This window comes from Arachis hypogaea, chromosome 9 (assembly GCF_003086295.3).
Source record: "Arachis hypogaea cultivar Tifrunner chromosome 9, arahy.Tifrunner.gnm2.J5K5, whole genome shotgun sequence".
NCBI lineage: Eukaryota > Viridiplantae > Streptophyta > Magnoliopsida > Fabales > Fabaceae > Arachis > Arachis hypogaea.
The window spans coordinates 38886-62730 of NC_092044.1; the positions used below are offsets into that span (position 1 = coordinate 38886).

General features: G+C 32.6%; 3 protein-coding genes across 12 annotated transcripts; all 3 read right to left on the reverse strand.

The window, feature by feature from the left end:
* Positions 1-1099: 1099 nt before the first annotated feature.
* Positions 1100-6667, reverse strand: LOC112709661 (nudix hydrolase 2-like). The gene is made up of 9 exons (XM_025761543.3): positions 6303-6667; positions 5525-5748; positions 3793-3858; positions 3547-3684; positions 2450-2527; positions 2316-2366; positions 2180-2214; positions 1960-2068; positions 1100-1619 (listed from the first exon to the last, which is right to left on the reverse strand). Exons 1-9 carry the CDS (start codon positions 6448-6450, stop codon positions 1401-1403), a joined length of 1068 nt encoding a protein of 355 aa, XP_025617328.1. The 5' UTR covers positions 6451-6667; the 3' UTR covers positions 1100-1400.
* A 481-nt stretch (positions 6668-7148) lies between these two features.
* LOC112709662 (uncharacterized) lies at positions 7149-12357 on the reverse strand. 8 transcript variants are annotated; one of them, XR_011866156.1, is made up of 5 exons: positions 11778-12357; positions 11272-11367; positions 9849-10080; positions 9364-9683; positions 7149-8062 (listed from the first exon to the last, which is right to left on the reverse strand). XR_011866156.1 is itself a non-coding variant. In XM_025761547.3 (3 exons), the coding sequence occupies exons 1-3, from the start codon at positions 11943-11945 to the stop codon at positions 8015-8017; spliced, it is 312 nt and encodes a 103-aa protein (XP_025617332.1). In that variant the 5' UTR covers positions 11946-12329; the 3' UTR covers positions 7149-8014. The 8 variants fall into 8 exon arrangements, 3 of the variants coding, with proteins under 3 accessions (XP_025617332.1, XP_025617331.1, XP_072059869.1); XR_011866158.1 differs by having other exon boundaries at positions 9849-10075; positions 11778-12330; XR_011866155.1 differs by having other exon boundaries at positions 9364-10080; positions 11778-12356.
* Positions 12358-18804: 6447 nt separating this feature from the next.
* LOC112709663 (probable inorganic phosphate transporter 1-5) lies at positions 18805-22335 on the reverse strand. 3 transcript variants are annotated; one of them, XM_025761548.3, is made up of 2 exons: positions 22195-22335; positions 18805-20785 (listed from the first exon to the last, which is right to left on the reverse strand). In XM_025761548.3, the coding sequence occupies exon 2, from the start codon at positions 20741-20743 to the stop codon at positions 19106-19108; it is 1638 nt and encodes a 545-aa protein (XP_025617333.1). In that variant the 5' UTR covers positions 20744-20785; positions 22195-22335; the 3' UTR covers positions 18805-19105. The 3 variants fall into 3 exon arrangements, with proteins under 3 accessions (XP_025617333.1, XP_072059871.1, XP_072059870.1); XM_072203770.1 differs by lacking the exon at positions 22195-22335 and adding an exon at positions 21438-21597; XM_072203769.1 differs by lacking the exon at positions 22195-22335 and adding an exon at positions 20911-20960.
* Between the last annotated feature and the right edge of the window lie 1510 nt (positions 22336-23845).

Here is a 23845-nt window from a genome sequence, read left to right on the forward strand (position 1 = left end):
AATGGCGATCGTGCCTCTGGTTGTGCGATTCTGCGAACTGGTTCCATCACTACACGCTAACTAGCGGTTCAGAACTTGCGGTTAAAATTATCAAGTTTGAATGATTAAGCTCCTTCTTCAATCTCAATTTCTTGGTGCACTCTTTGAAATCCACACTCACCGCATCATGTGAAAAAGGTTTCTCTTTGTATTGGCATAAACTCAATCTACAATGAAAGAACTCAACTAACTAGTGATATGACAATAAGCTTATATAGTTCCTAACTACTTACTAATTCAATCTAACTGACTACTTCCAGATAGCAATAATGGTAACAAACTCAGTAACTAATCTACTCAAGTTATATTCGATTATGTGTTGCTGCATAATATGTATATGAGTCTGCATAAGCTTCTCTATCAAGTAACAGAAAGGATGGAACACTTCGAAAATTATGACCTTGTTTGCACAAGCTCTTGAGGAGTAGATTCTTCAAAATCCAATAAGTTTTATGAAAAAAAGATTCTAACTTGGCATTCAGGAGGGATGGGTACACTATCAAGCCAGGCTACCAGGTGGCTAAGAAGGAAATAGCTAGCAGTGCTCGGAGGGCATGTCTTTAAGCATGGAAACAAGGGAGTTATGGAATGAAATTTGAGAATTGTAGGTTTTGCAAAAACTTAAAATATTTTTGTGGAAGGCTTCTCATGATATAGTTTCAGAAGAAAATTTTCAGAAGCTCAGTGTGCCAAAGATGCTCTAAAAGAAGTGGAAATAACATAACATGCAATTTTTCTATGTCTCTGAAAAAGAACGATCTAGTTTGGAGCACAGAGCCAATGCAACCCTACAACAAAATCATTCTCAACATTTAGAGCCTGGTTTCTAGAGAATGTCAGGAAAATTAGGTTGAATAAAAGAGCTTATCAAGAGGTAATGATTAGCAAATTGAGTTCTTAAGTTGAATCTAAATATCCAGAAATGAGGCCGTTTTTCACATGGGGATCAATCCTATATCCACTATTACCAGAACAATACTTTTTGAAGCAGCATGCAGGGAAGCATCGTAATTCGTAACAGACACAAAGGAATAATATTAATAGAAAAAGAAGCAGCACGTATTTAATTAAACTATTATTTCAAGAAATTATTTTGCAACCATTGTTTTAATCAGAAGCTGCTGAGCTTGTACGTACAATTATATGTATCAAAGAATTAAGCTAACAAATCACCAAACTTCAATTCAACTATGTAAGATTTTGAAAAATGAACAAACGAAAAATTGAAAATATTCTTCCTTTTTTCATGTCTTCAGATATCCTGGAAAGTAAGAACCTGCTTTCAACCACTTCTGTAGATGAAGACTAATGAATAATGAGTCAGGCTTTCAAATCTTATGTCACATAACTACAAGAATTTGTCAAGATTGATCTTTTATGGAATTGGGAGATAGCAAGCAACTGGCATCCTTCTTGTTGAAATAGAGATAGGATTTCTTGCTCTTAGATGTCTTAGCAAGTATGGTAGAAAATCCAGTGTATTTTTCATCCACCTTGGACAACCATATTTTTGTGAGAAGGTCAAAGAGTTCATTTTCTCGAACAAAAGGTTGGGCTACATAATCCTCTATTGGCATCCACTGAAAAAACAATGCAAATGAATTTAACAAAGAGTAATGCTAGGTAATCATTTTGTCTACATCATTTAAATTTTTTAAAATTATTTTATTTATCTTAAATTCTAGACTCTAAATCATAATCATCAATCTTAAATTACTAAATCCTAAATTATAAATCTAAACATAAAATCGGCTAACATTGACTGACTAAAAATTGATTTATATACTTTCTCTTTAATAAATTCCATTATGTATTGTTTTGTTAATTATTGAAGCTAAATTATTTGGAATTGCACTAGACTCAAGTAAATCATGCCCGTGAAAATTTTTGCTAATTGGTCCTTTGATGATATGTATGTACCTGAGCTGCAGCAATTTCCGACGCTTGCCTCTGAATCTTAAAGGAGTAAGGTTGCAACAAGCAAGCAAAGAACAAATCTGATTTCTGAAAGAAAGTTTGATGGCTTTGCCTAAAACCATCAGGGAGGAAAAAAAAATCAAAGACAGAATTTGATAAGCTAATCATTATTTCCACAAAAATAAAATAAGAGTAATGACTGATTCTAATTATATATGCTTACCTGAATGCCAAAACTTCAACAAACTCTGTATCTATCTGAAATTGGAACAAAAACAATGGGGTTAAGATTTTGAAAAATGTTTGGCAAATGTTGAAAGCTTAACCTTTATGCTTCTTTTTTTTTTTTTTTCACTTACCCCTGTCTCTTCTTTGACTTCTCTAATTGCAGCGGTACAAATATCCTCACCCTGCAAATGGAATAATTTATCAAATAAAACAAAATAATTTAAAATATAGTTTAATAATTAGTTAATTTTAACATTCTTATTACTTCATTCACCGCTCCAGTTGGCAACTTCCATATTCCTTTGCCACTGAATCTGCCATTACTCTCTTGAACCACAAGCAACTGGAAATAAAAACAAACAATTTCAATCACCTTAATGTATACAACTTCGCACATAAATTAAACATTCTCAGTTTAATTATCCTCATACTATTTTTTTTCCCTATATCTTGGATCAAATCTATTTAAATACATCATAAAAAATAATAAAATATCAACGGAAAGGGTTTTTCCTTTATTACTAGTTATTATGACTTTCTTGACAAATTGACTTGTTCTCATATGGAAAAATTTTATAAAATAAAATTTCAAACAGGATGGTGACTCTATCTTTCCTTTTATGGTTGCTATGCTTACGGTGATTACGAAGCTTTGGTAACATTAAGAACATATAGCTAAAATTAAACTCACATTTTTTATTATTTGACAGTATTTTTTTAGTTTGAAAAAATTAAAAATAAAAAGTGTAAAGTATTTCAAATAATAATAAAAAATACTACATGACTAATTAACTATTATTTTGAGTAGTCAATATTTTACTAATTCTAAATACTAAAGATTAAATTTTAAATCTTAAACTTTAAACACTAATTTTTAGTATTGTAAAAATAAAACATTAACTAAAAATATTAGCTAATCTTAATAAAAAGTGTTGACATCTAATATTTTGGGGAGAAAAAAAAGTTTAAAAGGATTCACTTAAAAACGATAATACTAGGAAAACAAAAAAAATAGTCAAAATTTACCTTATTTAGTATTCATTAATTGTCGCAATAATTAATGAATACTAAATAAAATAAATTATGGCTATGTTTAACTAATTTTCTTTGGTTAAGAAACATTTTCCTTTATTTAATTTGCATGGAAAGAGTTCATATGCGGAAGTCATACACCACACGTATAAGATTTTTGCAAGTTTTCACGGTTACATAAACAGTCAAACATATATATGCTTTCTTCCATTCAATTTCCTGGAAGAAGCTAAGATACAATGCATGTCGTGTCTATTTGACTTTAGCAATGGCCAATAATGGGAAATTAAAGTAGAAACTACAAATTAAAGGAAGGAATGAATGAATTACCTCTCCGTTGCTATTCATGACAAAGGCACCAATACCAACACGATGGGAAGCATTTGGAGGGATTGTATTTGGAGCATTAGAAATCCAATTCACAAGCATCACGTAATCAGGTTCAGCATGGTGATATCTAAACCCTGCCTGAGCGAGTAAAACCCCAAAATTAGTTTTTATCACAAATAACATGCTTCTTAAGATTCTTGTTAATAGTAAACTAGAAAAGAAAATATATAAAAAATATATATATACCTTAACCGCAGCGGCTACAAGATTTGAATTTTCTATAGGTAACTTGATCCACACTCCCTTTTTTCCCTGAAACGATAACCACATTTTCTTATTACCAATACTCGAGTGCTAATGAGCCCAAATGGGTCTTGCTATTAATTAGAAATTAGATATGAATAATAAAATATAGGATAATATATAGAAAATAATGTGTATATTATTTTTTTACACACCTTTTTTCTACTTTTTTTTTTTTTACAAAAATACTACGTGAACACAAAAATTAGCTATGAAATAAACGATTATATATTTGTGTATAAATACATATATGGTATAACTTATTTTCGATATTTATTTTATATTTTAATATATATTTTATATTAATAACTAATAGATACTTTTTTGTGTATACTTAATATGGTTATTCTTTTATAGTATAAAATAATTTTTTTTATCTTATTTATTACTTTTTATTAATTAATCTCAATAATAAAATGAAAAATGCATAAAAGGATAGATAGAAAATAATACATACAATATATGAGTTTAATTTTGATACAAAATGTTTTACACCGTCATGCAATTATATCCATCTTTTTGGATGACCATTCATGCGAATAATAAAAATAATAGTTATTTTTTATGATGTACGTGATTAGATATCCGTGAAAAAATTGTCGCAAATTACAAAAGTAAAAAAACTGTCATAATATTTTTTCAAGAACATTCTTAAAAACCGCCACAATTAAATAGCAAGACATCTAATTCCGTGGATTTTTTGAACTAACATAACGCATTTTGCGAGGATCGCACCAGACCAGAAAACCAAAAAAAAAAAAAAACCCAATTTAGCCATATATATATATATATATATATATATATATATATATATATATATATTGTGACGACAATTCCACGGAAGAGTTGTCCCATGACCCAGATGGTTAACATAATGAAATATATATGGAGCTATAATTATTAAATAAGTTGCTACGTATACTATATAAATGAGAAGTATGGTTATGGGTACGTGGACTAAATGAATGTATATGAGTGAGAAATTCTGTTAGGCATCGACAAAGATTTCAGGTTACGTCTTTAATTACTCTAGCTTTTGCAACATAATTGTCACTTTGTCAGCTAACCAAATAAAGTTGTGAATTTTTTTTCTTTTGAATTCAATTTTAGTTTTTTTTTTTATATTTTCATGAAAAATAACCTACCGAAAATAGTCAAGAAATTAGTAATTTGTGAATTAAGAGAAATTTTATATACAATTTTCTTAAAAAAAATATTCTCTTATATATATATATATATATAAAATTCATAAAGATACTTTTTTTTAATTTGTTATCTTTAATATTTGAATTAAACCCTCTAAATTATAGTATAAAATACTTAATTATTAAAAAATATAAAAAATTTATCATCTTAATTAATATCATATTAATTATTATTGCACTTATTTAATAAATAAAATAGTGAATTAACGAGCTAGCGCATTATACTAAATCAGTTACCAACTAAAACCTTCTTTTTCTTATGAAAAATAATAACTAATAACTGCCTTTAGAGATCAGACTTTTAAAAACCTTTTATATTTCCTGCCTATATATATGTATACCTGCTGAATTATAAATGAAAAAGTATATATATTCGAACCAAAATAACAGTGTATTATTAATGGTCTAATTGTCTAAACATATATAAAACTAAAAAAAAAAAAATTCAATACTTTTAAAATGATACCTACCTGTTCCTTCCAACGCGCTAAGGAAACATCCAACATAGATGCAAAAACCAAAGTATCCATAGTTTCATCAATGTTTACAACAACTCCCCCATGTTGATCCTCAACTGCTCTTAGCAATTGAAATTCGATGCCTTTTTGATGCCCTTCTTGCTCCTTTGCCGCCAAAGAACCCAAGGAAACGGATGACATGTATACTCTTCGAGAAAGAAAACTGTTCTTACTGTCTAAAATCAAATAAAGGGCATGAGATAAATTAGCAATATAATGCAGTTGTAGTAACGCTCAAAATCAAGTTAACCATATTGATATGAAATTATGAACTAGACAGTAATGATTTTGGTATCCAAAGTTTTTAAATATGTAAACATCTCAACCATCAATATTCATGCTAAATTTTTAGTAGATTTAAGCTGATTGAAAAAGATAATGCATCCCCTTACATAAGAGTTTTTTTGGATTTGAGTGAATATGTTTAGTAGATTTTATTTTTCTTTTTATTTAATTCATGCAAAATTCTTTGTTTTTTTTTTTCCGAGTCATTAAAGATCGAACTATGGACATTTAAGTTATAGAAACTCTGATAAAAAGAAACATATAAACGATTATATTTTGAATCATTGTAAGGTAAAGGTGTAGAGATGTTGATATTTAAAATTAATGGCGGAGATGTTGGTGTTTAATACTTTAGTTAAAATTGATGGATTGAACTTAATCCGAAAAATTAGCCATTTGGCTTGTAATTGTAAACACTAGTAACGACAGCATGCTTATTACTTACTCGAAACATTATGACCCTGGAATTCAGGGTTGACAGAGCTTAGCAAAGTTGTAACTGTATGTGGAGAGACTTGAGAAGATGTGTGGGACAATTTAGTTGCCAAAAGACAAGTACGATAAAGCTTATTGCAAGCTCCGTACCTCATCATGATGTCTCAAGTTGTATGTGAGAAAAACACAAAAGACAATGGGGATGAAATGCAATGTTTTGTTGTACTCTGAAACTGGGTTGTGGCAGAGCATGAAAACCTTGAGAATCTAATTTATAGTGTCAAGTCATCATACGGTCCCAAAGGAATAGCTTCCGTGCAATATACTTAGATTTGAACGAGTCTCCTTGCACATGTTTCCGTTTCCTTATAAGACAGTTAAATGAAATCTACATACAATACACATATCATTTTCTGTAACTATAATTGCGTGTTAACTAAACGTTTAACATGGTCCACTAACAAAGAAGGAAAAAAAAAAACTGAGTCTAAGTATTATACAAATTTGTTAGGGAGAAAGTGAAAATTATTTGTAAGAAGCAAATCACATATCCAAAACTCGTAAAGTTATATGTTTAATATTCAAAAACTATATATTCATTATTTATATTGACTAATTATTAACTGTTTTCTCTTTTGGAAAATAAAAAAACATAAATATGAGATAAAAGAGGTATAACTAGTTTTAATAAGCGGATCAATTTTAAGTTTAACTACTCTTTTAATAAAAGCATAGACAACGCATATAAATTTAATGGCGATGAAATTAGTACTGAAATGTTTAAAATGGTAGTTATTGAAATGACATGTCACAACCATGAAACCAACAAGAAAAAGCTTGGGTATAAAAACAAAACTTGAAACCAATAATATAAAAATGTATATATATATTTTTTTCTTCCAGACCTTCAAACTCAAAAGGAGGAACTTTAGGCCACTTTTCTCTGAAGGTTCAGATGAAACGCGGTACAAAATTCATCAACCACAGTATACCACACGGTCCAACAATATCCGTCTGCTGTGGCTTCTTTCAAAAAGCAGGTATTTATTTATTTATTTATTTATTTGGTCTTGGGTTAAGCCCAAAGAACCCTACTTGATCCTTATACCCAACCCACCCGACCCAAACCCATATGTCTTCCAGGAATGGTTGAACCTCGCCAATGTCTTCTTTTGACTTGATTGCTTGGGTGAGATTCAGACTATTTGTTTCAATTATTACATTCTCTATATCTAAATTTTTTGCCACAGTAAGTGCTTCCCTAATAGCTATTACTTCTGCTGTCAGGGCTGAACATGCTATAATTTTTGAAGCTGAACCAGTTACAATACATCCATTATGGTCCCTAAACACTACAACAACTGCTCCTTTTACAGATTTTTTATTAAATGATGCATCTACATTTCCTTTGCTTATTCCTATTGATGTTGTTGTTTAAATCTGCAGTGTTCACTGGGTCTGAGAAATCCACTTCCAATATTCTTGCTCTGAGTATGATTAAACTTGAGTTTAATTCTGTGTTATGGTGCACTGCCTGGTTCCTGCCTTAATGCCTTTTCATATCTCCCAAATCAAAGATCTAGCTTTGTTTGTATACATTCTGTATTCTGATCCAAAGAGCTTGTCTTCATGTTTTCTATGAGGTCCAGCATCCATTTCCCAGATGTTGTAACTATCTATGGCCTTGGGCTGCACTGAATTTGTGCACCAAACCATACTGCTCTAATCCAGGGACATAAAGAGCAACGCACGTTCGGTTGTCTCCTGCTCCTACATACATAATGGGCAAACAAGGTTATTAATAATCCTTCTTTTATATAGGTTAGTGAATACCAGAATAATATTATGTGAAGCCTTCCAAAGGAACATCCTAATCTTATGCGGGATCATTAAATCCCATATTTCTTTTCATAACTCACTTTATGTTCTCACCAGTCCATGAGACATTCTGAGTATTACTTGTATTTCCTTTCCTAATTAAGTGGTACCCAATTCTAATTGTATATTTTTCATCTGATCTGTATGGCCATATGAATCTATCCTGGTTATTAATTATGCTGACTGGAGTTCTTCTAATCTTTTCCACAATGTCATCTTGAAACCTCTCTCTTAATTTAGCTAAGTTCCATCCAACACCTTCATCAATCAGATCTTTCACCATATTCATGTTTTCATTCCTCTGTCCTTGTATTGTCCCCATCCCTAGCACTCATTTGTCTTCCATATCCTCACTTTATCCTCCTTGCCTATAGCCCATCTTCCATTCCACAGCCAAAGGTTCCTCTCCTCTAGAATACTTTTCCAAACCCAAGATGAAGATCTCCCACCCTCACCTCTTTGAACTGACAAGGAAAATAAATAGCCTTGAGAACTTGGACCCATATAGCATTAGGGTTCTCAAAAAATCCTCCAAGCTTGTTTGGCAAGAAAGGCTAGGTTTTGATCGTGCAAATTCTTAAAGCCTAAGCCTCCTTCCCTTTTGCTAATGCACAATTTAAACCAACTCTTTCAATGAATCCCTCTCTTTTTTCCAATCGAGGCCCACCAACTCTTCCCTATTGCTCAATCTCTGACAGAACCCTTTAAGAATGCATCCAGCATTCATGACATAAGATGGAATGGCCTGTAATACAACTTTGAATAAAACTTCTTTCCATGCCATATTTAGGAGTTTCTCCTTCAAACCCCCTATCTTATTACAGAACCTGCTCCAAAGAAATTAGAAGATCCTATTGAAGTATCTAGGTATATATGCTAAATTGTCATATGCTTTTTAAGGGCTTAAACTACCACAAATATTAATAATTTCACCTACACTCACCTCTAACTTTCTCCGTTAGCAATCACATCATCACCAAACTCTACAAGATTTAATATAGACCACAGCTACAACAACTATCTATTAGTCCAATTCTTACCTAATCAATTTGATAATATCCATGCAAGCTTAAATTCATGCTAGCACCATGCATTCACACACTTGGAACAAGCATCACAGCATTTTATCATCAAAATTGTAAGGTATAGCAGGTCAAATTTAAAGGGGAAGTGAATTATCACTAATGTCTTACACTGCTAATTCTTTGCTGATTAAGTCAGACCAAGGGATGCCTGATCTCGAAGGCAACGATAACCCAACCGCACACTCCTTCAAATCTTCATCTACCAACTTACCAGAACACCAAACCAACTTTGTGAAACCTTAAGATGTGTATGAGAGCTTTAATTTTGGAGGATATTTTGTCTTCAAAGATCGAAACTCACTAATATACCCTTCTAAAGCACTCCAAACAAAGCCCCTAACGAACCAATCCAAAGCACTCGCCACTGCCTCGCTCCACCTACAATCACCCTGGTTCACATTCTTACTCTAGTCACCGCCTAAGATATGCTGCAGAAAAGGTCTTAAATCAACCATGGTAAAGGTTTCAATGGTGAGATAAATGAAATAAAATATGCAATACACCATGGAAAGAAGGAAGACCCAATATTTAGCCTATTTAGTTAGACAATTATATTCCTTCTTTTTTTATGTGCGTTAAAATTCCTAAATTACCCCATCCTATTGACCTGCCCAAGTGCCTGTTGTCACTATCACATCTCCTTCAAGACCAACCACCATGAAAGGTTCCACACAGGAGAGGGAGTGAGGGACGGGGACCCCATCAGAAATTTGTGTCCACATCCTCTTCCTCCAATCTTCCACCATGCTTCCCTCCTCTTTTAGTTCCAGCTATACACGTCAATGATGGATCCTTTGTTGGTGTTTGGAAATGCCACACCCTATTCTGGTCTCAGCATAAATATTGTTAGAGAGTACCAATAGAAATAGAAAAGCACTATCCTGGTTCATGAATGGTTTTATTAGTTCACAGTCTTATTTCATTTAATCCAAGACACGTGTTGGAGAGAATGAACAAGCAAATGTTAGCTTTATGCTTGTGGTACTAAAGATAACAAATGCAAATGCCTAATAGTCCCTAGTTGGCCACAACTGAAAGTTTTTATTAAAAGAAATAGTGAAAGATGCAACAAATTCATAGAAAGGCACAATGAAAATAAGACGGTACAACATATCCACAAATTGGGTTTTACAAAAATAATAATAATAACAATAATAATAAATTAAAAATAAAAAATCACTAATCTCACTTTTTCCTTTATAATACCATAAACCGAAAACACTGAAACAAATCAAGAAATGATAACAAAAACTTATTAGGCGGGTAGATTCTTTAGTTTAGGAATCAATTTAAAGTACAATGCAATGCTGTTCCCACTTTATGGGTAGCTACTAGCTAGTCTATCCGCTACGCGGCTACGGACTAAATCTCCAAAGTAGTCCCTTAAATTCATTACTTTCACAACTTTAGCCCTTCAAATCCAAAATTCATTATAACAGTTCTCGAGATTCAGCTCTGGGCACCATATTAGTCATTGGACCTTTTCTAGCACTGAGTCAACGAACAAAGTGCTGAACTAATCTTGACTTACCACCCTAGATATAGGCTTAAACGACGTCGTTTTGTTTTGGTGCTTAAACAAGGCAAAACGAGAAGACGAAGGAGAGTTTATATGATGTGCAAACCGTTTTATCTCTCCCTATCCTCCAAAACAACATTGCTTTTGCCTTGTTTAAGCGCCAAAACGAAACAACATCATCTATCCTTGTGTTTAGCGTGGAAAGTCAGAGCTAGCAGGGTATTCCATTCGTCGACTCAACGCCAAAAAGGGTCAGGGACCAATGTGGTGCCTGGAATTAGATCTCGGGGACTAGTATAGTAAATTTTGAATTTGAGGAACTAAAATAGTGAAAGCCGTGAGTCTCAGGGACTACTATAAGGCATCCGCTATGCTTTAGAAGTCATAAACTTTCAATAAGGTTTCTTTTGTTTTACTGGAATGCTTCCTGCAGGTGAATTCAAAGTACTGGGTTTGGTAAACCAAGTAGTATAGAGAAACTGTTTATGTTGTCCTACATGATTGCAAATGAGGCGAAGCTTTTGTCTCTCTCTCATCCATCTCAACACTATCTTCATATGTTGCTTGCCTTTCAAATCTTTCAATCCAACCTCCTGAAACAGTTTAGACAGTTACTCAATGGGCTCAATCTACTGATTAAACAGGTAAAGTTTAATTGTGAATTTCAGTATATACTTGAGCAACTTTGATCATTGCGGGAATAATCATCCCCTAGTAGAAGTAGCTGTGGTATGTTTGTAATTTTCTGAATAATAAGATTTATTGGAGTAAACAAAATCAAAATTTAATCCTTACTCAATAATGTTGAGTTCAATGTTATTCACAGAATGAGTTATGTTTGATTTTCTTGAATAAAGTGCAAACCAGAAAAATCTATTCCTTCCTTTATTCACTTAGCAAGCAACAGCACATTACTCGAAAGTAATACTCGCAAAGATGACGGAAGAAAGAGTATCAAAAATATTCATAGCACTAAGAGTGAATAAAAGCACTATATGTATACCTTGACATGTTCCCAGGTGTCTTGAACGGTGAGGGGACCATGCTCCTTCACAATATCAAATAGCACTCTAGTGATGGTGAGTCTCTGCTCCGGTGGAGTCTTCAGTTCTATTGGTCCCATCTTCGGCTTCGGTTTCTTGGCAAACAACCTTATTGCTGTCCCCAACATGCTGGTGAGTTGCGCAATTGCAGCGCAAGCAGTCAATTTAGAGAACAGTGGAATGATAGAAATGTTTGCTGTGATACAGATACAGTGACCATTCAACGGCTTTGGAGTTAGCCTTGTGTCGGCGATAAATATTTACATGGTATCAATTTCGCTCACGAGAGGCCGCCTCCAGCGTCCGTCGACCACCGTCGGGAAGCACGAGCACCGCTGCCTGGGTCGCACCACCACCGCACGTCTACAAGGTAAATGGTGAGTGTTGACGCCTCTTGAAGCAATGGAGATTACAGACGCGTTGGAGTTGTGATTAGGGACGATGCGGGTCTCTTGGTTCGAGCAAGCCACTTGGAGTGCTCCAAACCCAACTACATCAGTGGAGGAGGCTGAAGCAAGGGCCTGCTATTTGGGCCTCTAGTTAGCCTAGGAATAAATTTTTTTGGAAATAGAGGTGTTATAGGGCAGGTTTTGAAACCGGTCAATAAATTGTTGTAATTATTAGTAAAATTATTGATTCAACTGGTAAAATTAGTTTGTATTAAAATAATAAAACGGCATACCCTTAAATGAAGCTCCGATCTGGAACGGATTAGTCCTTGACCTGTCGAGCTGAGGGATACCGTGGGCAACCAAAAAAAAAATAATAAATAAAAAACCAACTTGGGTTGGTTGAGTGGTAAGCTTACTCGTATGCTTAAACAAGTATCGGGGGTTTGAATCTCGCCTTGTACATGCAGCAACCTATTAGCCAGCGACAAACCGTTAAATGAAACTCAGATCCGCGACGAATTGGTCACAATTTTAACTAGATTACAACACATAAAAAAAAGCACTAGTAGTTGTAGAATCTTAAACCGAATAATAAAGAAATAAGAATGAAAAATAAAAAAATGAAGAATTCTAAATTTTTTTCACTTTTAAATAGAACATAAAAAAATGAAGAACAAACACTAACAATGAGTACTGACCTTCGATCTAAGCAGTTTGGGCAGAATATGATGGAGAGCAGTTGAGCGCAATACAAGCAGCATAGCAACCAGACGACAACCATAATTATTCCTTCTTCTTCACTTCACTACTAATGAGTTACGAGTTATAATTCACGAGACATCTTCCAAGGATAAAGTTCAAACAGGCATATCGTTCATGTGTGTGTGAGAGAGAGACTTAAAGGATATGAATGTCTTTTTGATAAAAGATTAAAGATATAATAATAATTTTTGACAAAGGAATATAAAGGTCATTTATTAAAAGATTGAGGACAAAATAACAACCTAAAAAGAAGAACACAAAAGAAAAATATCCTAAAAGAATAAGTGCAAAAAATGGCTCTAAAAAAAGAGACAGAATAAAATAAAATGAAATAGATTGAAATAAAATAATAAACTGAAACAAAGTGAAATAGAATGAGGCGGATGGAAATAGAATAAGATCAAATAAGATAGATTGGAAACAAAATGAGAAAGACTGCTAAAACTAAATAAGACAGAATGTGATAGAATTTGAGGCAGAATGCTTATTAATGAACATTCTTAAAAGCTTTATAGTAGAATGATAATGAAGAAATGTCTCAGACCTAATGAATAGTTAAATGTTTGCTTGGCAAAGTCGAGAATTATGTGTCATTTGTCCAATGCATAGACTATATGAATGCGGATTTCTGGTTTTATCCTACCCACGGAGTGTTTGACTATGTGTATATATTATAGCGTCAAATTTTGCGATAATTATCAGTTATCATGGACTAATAGTATTCTTAATCATTCGATACATGTACACATACTGATGCAATCGAAAAGTTGTATCTGAGACTTGTTTCCAAGTAATGTCGGGTTGCTGGTAGTGAATCGACACATAAATTTATAGTATGCGTAGGACAGACATACATCATGATTGTCTGCGAAATATTCTCTATAATCTTGTGTTGTGCTTGATTCTCTATTATTGTGTTTTGTGACTTATAATTTGTGACTTGTCTATGATTGTCCACTGTTACTGACTTACTGTTATGAATTGACAAAAATACTAAATGTTAATGGAAAAAAACTATAAGGAATTATAAGAAAATGTAAGGAATAATGTGAAAGGAAATTAAGACTAAAACAGTCACGAGATGAAAGAAAGCTAAGATTGTATAACCTATGGTTGAAATAATAACGTGTACGATTATCCCCGTGCTAGAGTCTTATCCAAGGACTGATAAGCGAATCATTTCTCTCGTTAGTACTCTACTGGAAACTGTAGAATTTTACCCTTTTCCTTCACTATTCTTACAGGCGTTGAAGAGGTGGTGCTTTATAAACCCCATTTATAGGGTTTATCTTGTGCTTGATTTAGGGGATTTTATAACCTTTTACCCACATTTATCCATTGAAATAGCATGGTTTTATAACTTCTCCTTTAATTGTGCTTAAGAGTGAAAACATACTTTTTGGGACTTAAAATAGCTAAATCTAATTCTCCTTGATTTCATTAGATGTCTTAATATGTTTGCTAAGTGATTTCAGATTTAGGAGGCAAGGATTGGACCAAGGGAATGAAGGAAAAGCATGTAAAAATGGAGAACTCATGAAGAAATAAAGGAAACGCAAAAGCTGTCAAGCCGACCTCTTCGTACTTAATCAACCATAACTTGAGCTACAGAGGTCAAAATGATGCGGTTCTAGTTGGGTTGGAAAGCTAACATCCGGGGCTTCGAAATGATATAAGATTTTCTATGGTTGAACCACGCATGGTGACGCGTACGCGCATAGTACGCGGACGCGCCGTTGCTGCCACCTGGTTCACTTAAAGCAAAACATGGCCAGCGAATTCTAAAGCCTTGTGGGCCCAATCCAACTCATTTCTGATGCTATTTAAGCCAAGGATTGAAGAGGGATGAGAAAGTTAGTTACCAATTAGTTTTAGTTTAGCATTTAGTTAGTTTCTAGAGAGAGAAGCTCTCTCTTCTCTCTAGAATTAGGATTAGGTTAGTTCATAGATCTAGATCTATTTCTTCTTCTTCTCTCTTCCAATTTTCGTTCCTCTCCTCTATTGTAGTTGTAGAATTCTTCTTCTAATGTAATTCCTTTGTTTGTAGTTTGTGAATTTTCTTTTGTAGATCTACATTTCTCCTTCAATGCAATTGGTAAGTTCTTTGTTGTTTCATGATTGATTTGGTTTTCTATTGTGGACCTCTTGCCTTTGTAGTTAGATCTCTCTTTAATTCTTGCAAATTCATGTGTTTACTTGTATTGCACTCTATGTGTTTGATGAAATGTCTCTTATAGCTATTAGTTAGATTTTGTTCCTCTTGGCTTAGGTAGAGTAATTAGTGACACTTGAGTTATCTAATTCCTTTGTTGATTGGTAATTGGAGAGATTGCTAATTGGTTTGGAGTGCACTAAAGCTAGTCTTTCCTTGGGAGTTGGCTAGGACTTGTGGCTCAAGTCAATTCATCCACTTGACTTTCCTTTATTTAGTAAAGGTTAACTAAGTGGTAGCAATGAACAATTCTCATCACAATTGAGAAGGATAACTAGGATAGGACTTCTAATTTTCATACCTTGCCAAGAGCCTTTTATAGTTGTTAGTTTATTTTCATTGCCATTTACTTTCATGCTTCTTATCCAAAACCCCAAAACACATTTCTAACCAATAACAAGACACTTTATTGTAATTCCTAGGGAGAACGACCCGAGGTTTGAATACTTCGGTTTATAAATTTTTGGGGTTTATTTTAGTGACAAACAACTTTTTGTATGAAAGGATTAATGATTGGTTTAGAAACTATACTTGTAACGAGAATTCATTTGTAAAATTCTAAACCGTCAAAAATCCAATCATCAGTGCTACCCCTTTTGCTACAACCCAAACTTGAACTATGTTTACCTTTTAAAGCCGCCCAACGGCCAACGCTATATAAAGCTACAGAATCTAGTGTTATTTTCCTCTCCTTATTAGTATTTTTTTAACGGATAAGACTTTACTAACTTGGGTGCCAGACTATAAGTTTTTTGAATTGGCTAGAACTCAGGTGTCATATGTAAAGTCTGTACTATATATGTAGTGTAACATATTAAAGGAGTCTAAATTTGGGATAATACGTCTGATGTTGTATGACTGATGTTCTTTTACTCTCTTGATATATGTATGAAGCCCTTGCGACATTATGGGACATATTTAATTTTTAAAAAAGTATAGGTGAACAATGAAAATATTAAACAATGTAAACAATAGATATTTTGAATGTTCATTTTACTAATAAAAGTTTAGAGTTTATAAGTTGACAGATTACTAATATTTGACAATTAATATTAGTCACTACATGCTAAAAGTTGAGTTGTTACAAAAATAAAAACCATAATAAAAAAAAATGACAAATACTGAAATTTCATCCATTGAAAAAAATTATGCTTAGATTTTTTTTGAGGATTAGAGTGAAATTAAATATCTAATTACCATTAAAGATTGAATTTTAGTCCAAAAAGAACAATGAAAGTCACTCATGAACTAAATTTAAGTATGAAAAATTGTATAATTATTATTATAAATGTGAAAAAATTAATCATGATAAAAGAATTTGTACTGAAGAGATAGCTATGTCCCTAGTAAATCCAAGCGTCATCAGATATGATCCACAGAAAAAAAAATGAGCAAAAAAATGGGATGGAAGAGTCAAGTCAATGAGGGATAAGAAATTTATAAGCTAGTATCTCAGCAAAATTTTGGGAAGACTAACAATCCACATGATCAAATGAAAGGGAGACAAGTGGCAATGCAAAAAATTCAAGACAATGATGAAGGGGATGATCTTGAAGAAATAAACGGAGACTAGGTGATGGTACCGCAAATAAAAAAAAAAAACGGTTACTTCAAAAAATCAACAATTCAGTGGATCAGAATCATCTAATGGTAATTTTTTATTTACCTAATGGACACTTAATATGTAGGTTACTGTTAATATGATTAAAACTTTGATAAGGTGATCAAAACTTTGTTATACAAGTTAATAATTATAAAATCATGAAAGAGAGCTTCAATTAGATGGAATAATGGAATAGAAAACCTATTATATATATTTTTTATATTACATTATTGAGGTATATTCTTTTGCTGTTTTTTATAAAATGAATTGTTTGTATCAAATTAATTTTTTTATTAAAAGTTTTATTTCTGACTTCCAGTTTTGTAGGTTATTGTTTAAGGTTTATTAATTTAATTTTTTTTTTTGCAATTATTAGAGTGTATATGTTATTTACTAATGTTTTCTATATCTAAATTATTTAATTTTGGTATTAATCATGTTGATTCAATTAAATAGCTGTTAAAAGTTGCAACGTTGGATTTTTTATTGCTTTTTTTTTAGCAGAATTTGATATAAGTCCTACCAAATTTCTTTTTTTTTAAGAATAAAATATTATTTTAGTCTTTAACATTAAGATCAAATTTTAATTTGTTCTTTAACATTTTAAATGTATTATTTTTATTTTAAAAAATTTTAAACTGATTTAATATGGTTTTATTGTTAAATTTAACACTTGTAGTTAACGGAATGAGTTGTGTGGAGTTAATATCCTTACTATAGTTAAGTCATATATATTCTTTCATGTGTTAGAAAAATAAAACTAAAACCTTTTTATAACACTTTTTTTCTTAATTTTTATTTGAGGAGTGCTAGGAGGCTAGTAAATTTTGTGATTTGTAGTCATTAATTAGCTAGTATTGGTATTTTTTATGATGTGAGATTTTATCCAATGATATGAAATCATTCACTTTTTTTTCGCAGGTTAAGTGCTGACTAGATTTAAATAAAAGCCCCTAGACTTTTTCTTTTTATTTTGTATAAAATTCTAAATCCTAATAATTAATCATCAACCCTTCAAAATCAAAGAAAAAACTTTTATACTAGTGATTGTCCGTAGATTGATTTTACTTGCATATTAAAATCAAATACTATTGACTTTTTAATATGTAAATTGTTTGTGTCAAATTTAATAGTAGAACAACATTGAAATTGCTTAAAATATTTTTGAAATTGAAATAAAACGTTTAAATTTTTTTTTAATTGAAATAGGATATTTAAAATATTAAAAATTAAAATAAGATTCGTCCTAAATGTTGGAAGACCAAAATAATATTTTATTTTATTTATTAAAAGTGTTATATTGTGTTTTTTTTTTGTTGCATCCATATTTATATACAATTTAAAAGGTTAGCTGTGGGTAGAGTTTGTTATGTTAAAGCTATTAAAATATTTTTTAATTAGAATTTTCATATATAATGTATCCTTTTTATCATTGTGATTTTTAGTTAGTTTTTTTGTGCATCCACCGGCATTCAATATATACATAATTCTCAATGAACGTATCTCATTTATAGTGAGGATAAAATATTTATGAACATATTTTGGTTTTTTTTAAAATAAAATACGTTTAGAAATTTTTTTTATTTTATCTTAATTATATTTGTGATAGGTTTTCAACGCATTTTTACTTATCTCCTTCTTTTTGAGAACGAGATATGTGCATAACAAGCTTGTCTTCTATAAAAATGAGATATATAATACATGAAAAATTATAAATTTTTTGAACTCGTAACTTTATTTGTAAATTTAGTATTTATTTTATTTGTTTAAATTTTTATATCTATTGATCTTATAAATGTAATCTCATATTATAATTCATTCTTAAATATTGTTTGAAAATTAAAAAAAAATAATTTTTTATTTATAACCGTTATATTAAAATTTAAAATCGAAACATATTAGCATTTGCACCCATATTAGATAAAACTTTGTCTTCCAATTTGTTTTAATCCCACTTAAATCTTAACAAAACTCATTAGTGAATGTAATTAACATCTTACACATAGGCCATCGCATAGTTGTTCTCTAATTTTTGTTGTTAACTTAAAAATATAGGCAACACAAGATTCTTACAGTAATTACACTACTAACTAGGAATACTAAAACACAATGTAAATAAAACCATTGGAGACAGATTTAACATGAAGTAAGCGGTAGTATAGGTGCTTACCAGACAGAGCAGCAAAAAAGTTGGAACAAAACCTTTTTTTTTTCTATTTATAAAATTTTATAATTTTATTTTATATATGTGATTTGTTTCAGCATAATTAACAACCTGTGCGATGAGATTCCAGGAATATCCAATCAGTAATATCTGTGTCATACTGGAACAGTCCTAGAAGATGCGGTTTGCTGCTGCTCAGAAGTAGTGATCACACCAGCTTCTTCGTCTTCTTCATTCTCGCCGCTCAACTCCTCCAACGATTTCCCTTTGGATTCCGGCACCAGCAACGTGAAGAACATCCCAACACAGTTGCACACAGCAAGCAGAATAAGAGTATCCTTCATCCCAATACCAGCAGGGTACCCTGCATCTCTTTTACTAGGATCTTTGCTCTGTGAAGCGTACAAGAACCCGAACGCACCCACAATGGCCCCGGCCTTTCCCGCGGCCGAGGATATCCCATGGCAAGTGGACCTCAACCTGGCCGGAAAGATCTCGGCCGGGACAACAAAAGTGGTGGCGTTGGGACCGAAATTGGCGAAGAAGAAAGTAAGAGAGTACATGACCAAGAAACCAATCCTGTGTTCCTTCTGTGTCCAGTGATGGTATGGAATGGCGAGCGCGAACATGAACACAGTCATGAAGAAGAAGCCCATTAGTTGGATGAAGAATCGACCCAAGTAGTCTATGAATGCCACAGTGAACCAGTACCCTGGGACAGTGCCACAGAGCGCAATGAGTGTCTGAGCTCTAGCAACCCTGTAAACCTCGTGGATGGCGTTCATTTCAGCCGCCGGAGGAAGCCACCCGATGCTAGTATAGATGTCCTTCTGGAAAAGGTTTGAACTGTAATACGCAATGTCCAGTAGAAACCAAGTGGTAGTTGTTCCAAGTAAGTGCAGCCCGTGGCGGCGGGCGAATTCCCTTGTAAACAATCCAAAGCTGTTGTTATCTTTCACCGCCATCGCGTCCACCTTCTCCTGCTCCGCTTCAATCTCAACTTGCAGCACTTTTGACATGTCTTGCGCCGCCTGCTTCGCGTTCCGGGCCACCAGCGCCGTGTACCTCGCCGTCTCCGGCATCTTCATCCGCCAATAGTATGTTAGGGCGGCAGGCACAGCGCCGAACATCAAGATGATCCGCCACACGTAATCAGCTTCAGGGACAAGGGACGCCTTTGGATCCACGTTGTACGGCGGTGCCTTATAGGCGTGGTCAAACGCCGTGGACACAATGAGTGACACAATTCCACCAACCAAAATCCCGAATCCCTGCATAGCGAAAACCGCCGCTATGAAGGCGCCGCGGGTCTTCTTGTTGGCGTACTCCGACATAATTGTGGCGGAGAGAGGGTAATCGCCACCAATCCCAAAGCCAAGCCAGAACCTGAAGAAACAGAGCGTGGATATGACGCCCTTGGCGCTCTTGCCAAAGGACAAACCAGAAGCAAGAGAGGACACAACCATGAGAGCAAGCGTGAGTCCATAAACCTTCTTCCTACCAAGTTTGTCACCCAACCAGCCGAAGAAGAGCTGGCCTGCTAGAGTGCCGCAGAGCGCAACGCCGTTAACTGCGCATGAGACATTCGGAGGCAGAGTCCCGGGCTTTGGCGCGCCTTCATGTGTGTAGTATATGCGTCCGAGCAACTTTGTGACGTTGGCTATGCTGAAAAGATCGTAAGCATCGGTAAAGAATCCCATGCCAGCGATCACGATGGCCGTGAAGTGATACCATTGCGTCTTTGCTGCGTCAAGTGCAATAAGCACTCCCAGTTGATCTCCACCTCGAGCCATCTGCGTCCAAATTCAACTGCTCAACTGCTTCTCTTAACACCTCTGCAAAAGTAATATCAAGTTACACAACATATATAACTTTGGAAAAATATAAAGTCCTGTTCAATATATAATCAGCAAAAAAAAATGAGTAATTTTACACTATTAAAAATATCATTAGTAATTACTTGATGACTATAAATCGTAAAAATTACTAGCCTCCTAGTGCTTCTCTATAACTTTAAAGCTTTCAAGTCAAACACATCCTATATAAGTTAAAATATGTTAGATATATGAACGATAGTTTTGCATATGAAAAAGTATGAGGAGCCAATGGAATACTTATATAATGTGTACAATGGAGGTTTATGGAGTATTAGAAATATAATTATTAGTGTTATTTTTTTCCATCAGCTAAAACTTTTGAGACGAGTGGTATCATGACATGCTATTAGAGCGTTAGATCCAAAAGGTCAAGAGTTTGATCTTTAGTGAACCCAAAATTAATTTAATCTTTTGGGAAGATGTTTATTATTTTTAGTAATTGGATGGTTATTCTAAATAATATGGGATGTTCATTTTGTAACTTAATAACCCAGTACATATTGTATAAATAGTTCATTGTCTCCCTACAGCGAGATCCTTTGCATATATATCTCTTTTATTTTTATATTAAAATCAACAATAAAAAATAAAAATAAATTATCTTCTATACCGGAAAAAATTATGTAGGAGCATCTTTTCTCTAAACTCAACACCTCTAGCTAGTAGCTACCACCTGCTGCTGCAGTCTTTTGGCTTTAATTGAACCACTTGCACTGGTATCACACTATTACTAAAAAATCCAATTAACCGGCTACAATACTTCAACTCTTATTTAATTATTTGGTCTTTTAGATCTTTATGCTCAAAATAGTTTATTCGTTGCTGACCCTACTGCAATTATTTGATTTTTCCTGTATTTCTACGTCGCTTTTGAATACTGATTTCAACTTAATTATTTATTCAACTATGTCCGCTTGTGTTCAAATTTTCTAAGCAAGTTGTTTTCAGTATTGTGACATCTATACTAATGTTCAAAGCCTACTAGAAACTTGTGTTATTCACTTATTTGAACTACTTTTTAATATATTTTCTAATTTTAGATATAAAATTAAATTTGGTGGAGGAACAAATTAAAAACAAAAAATGTAAATTATTTTTGAAAAGAAAGATGTATATTTTTAAAATTTGCTTGTATTCTTTGCCTTATCTTTATAGAAGGAAAAGGGAAAAAATGGAGGAAAATGTTATATGGGAAATAGTCATTTGTTGATTCTACATGGAATACAAATAACAATTCAATTAAATAATTTTTGTAATAGTTTTAGAGGAATAAACTATCATCTCATCCCCTTTGGTACCAAGTCAGTTTATCAATAAATGACTAAAGTCACTAAACTGTTTTGTGTGAGTTCATAAGAGGGACTAACCTGTTTCACTTCATGAATATGAATACATAAAGAAGTTACGTTTGGAGCAAAGAATTGAATTGTCTCTGTTATGCATGAAAAGGAATCGGTTGAAGTGGTTATATATATCACATATCACACATTTATAAACAGCAATCAATCTCATCTTCGTCAAGGTGATAGAGTCTCGTATGGCATCTTTGGTATATACCATGATTCTTTAGTGGAATAAAATAATCAAAGTCGACGCTTACACAAAATGTTGAACATGGTGTATTTTAAACGCTAATTAATTTTCTATCTGCGTTCCATTACATAATGGTAATGTGAAACTAGGAAATTAAGATGTCAAAATTTGAAGGTTAGACACAAAGACTTGTATCTTGTTGCTTCTCATTATTTTTCTTTCAAGTTTCCACCGATGTTAACTTTTATTGGCTTCTAACATAAGAAAAAATATAACTCAAGCCTTTGGAATAGAAACATGTGTAAATTTTTTTTTTCTTTTCATCTTTTACTCTTTTTCTTCTCTTCTATGTTTTTATTTCGTTTTTATTGATTTATTAGCATTTCTCTTCTTTTTCTCTATCTTCTTTTCTATTCATGATCATTATACACATACTTTTATCTTAAAAGCAACATACACTCCGTTAAGATTTTATAGAATAAACTATGATCATGATTTTAATATTTTATAGTCACTTTTTTTCGTACTCTACAGTCACAGTTGTTAAATAATTCAAAATTGTGACGTTTATTTTTTTAAAATTTAATCATATACAGAAATTATGATAATTAATCACAAAATAATTCTAAAACAGACATAAATTCAATCATCTAAGTTTATATACTAAATAATGTTTTAGTCCAGACAACATGAATCAAAACATATTATATTATCCATTACATGTAATATACAATAAAGACCCATAATAAAAAAAGTTAGAAGACATTAAAATATTACAATTAGATAACTAGAATATATATTAGATTTGTCCCATCTCATATAATTATCAAAAATAATATTCTTCACATCACATCTTTTTATTAGTAAAAGAAATAAATATTTTAGTAATTTTTACATTCACATTGTCTGTTGTTAAATGAAAAAAAAAAATTAATTATAAAATATGATATAAATATCATTTGTTAGCATAACATTTGATTTAAATAACTAAATGAATTTTGAAAGAACCTAATGAAAAGTGATATTCACATTCACATTTTTATACATGTAGAACAAGCAACGTCTCATATTTTTGTCTTATTACCACAACAAGAATTAGGCACTACTAATTTGTATAGTATTTATTTTCAAATCTTTTGGCATATCACTCGATCCCGATAAAGGAGGAATGTTTCGTCGCGCGTAACTTGTTCCACTATTTGCGTCAGATGGAGATTATCGAGAAGTTTTTATTATAACTTGCACTTGTTATGTACTCAGACTATGATTAACTTGTTGCAACAATACTTTAACTAAGTTTATTAAACCATCCAACTTGCAAGTTAAGTTATTTTTATTTTTGTTCATAGTTGCAACCACTCAGTATACTGTTATTGCATTTGTCGGATTTTTTTTTCCTTTTTAAAAGAGGATTTGTTATATTTGTTGGATTTGTTGAATTGGTTTCCGTGATGAATTGATAAGTCGGATCAATAAAGAAGAGTC

Bases quoted from the DNA above. Each gene is read 5' to 3' on its own strand.
- LOC112709661 (XM_025761543.3), bottom strand. From the start codon at position 6,450: ATGATGAGGTACGGAGCTTGCAATAAGCTTTATCGTACTTGTCTTTTG. The intron at 5,749-6,302 runs GTAAGTAATAAG...ATTTGATTTTAG, and splicing joins CCAGGGTCATAATGTTTCGA to ACAGTAAGAACAGTTTTCTT. The intron at 3,859-5,524 runs GTAGGTATCATT...TTATCGTTTCAG, and splicing joins TAGCGCGTTGGAAGGAACAG to GGAAAAAAGGGAGTGTGGAT.
- LOC112709662 (XM_025761546.3), bottom strand. From the start codon at position 11,945: ATGTTGGGGACAGCAATAAGGTTGTTTGCCAAGAAACCGAAGCCGAAG. The intron at 11,368-11,777 runs GTATACATATAG...AAACTGTTTCAG, and splicing joins ACACCTGGGAACATGTCAAG to GAGGTTGGATTGAAAGATTT. The intron at 10,081-11,271 runs GTAGGACAACAT...TGCTGAGACCAG, and splicing joins TTCGCCTCATTTGCAATCAT to AATAGGGTGTGGCATTTCCA.
- LOC112709663 (XM_025761548.3), bottom strand. From the start codon at position 20,743: ATGGCTCGAGGTGGAGATCAACTGGGAGTGCTTATTGCACTTGACGCA.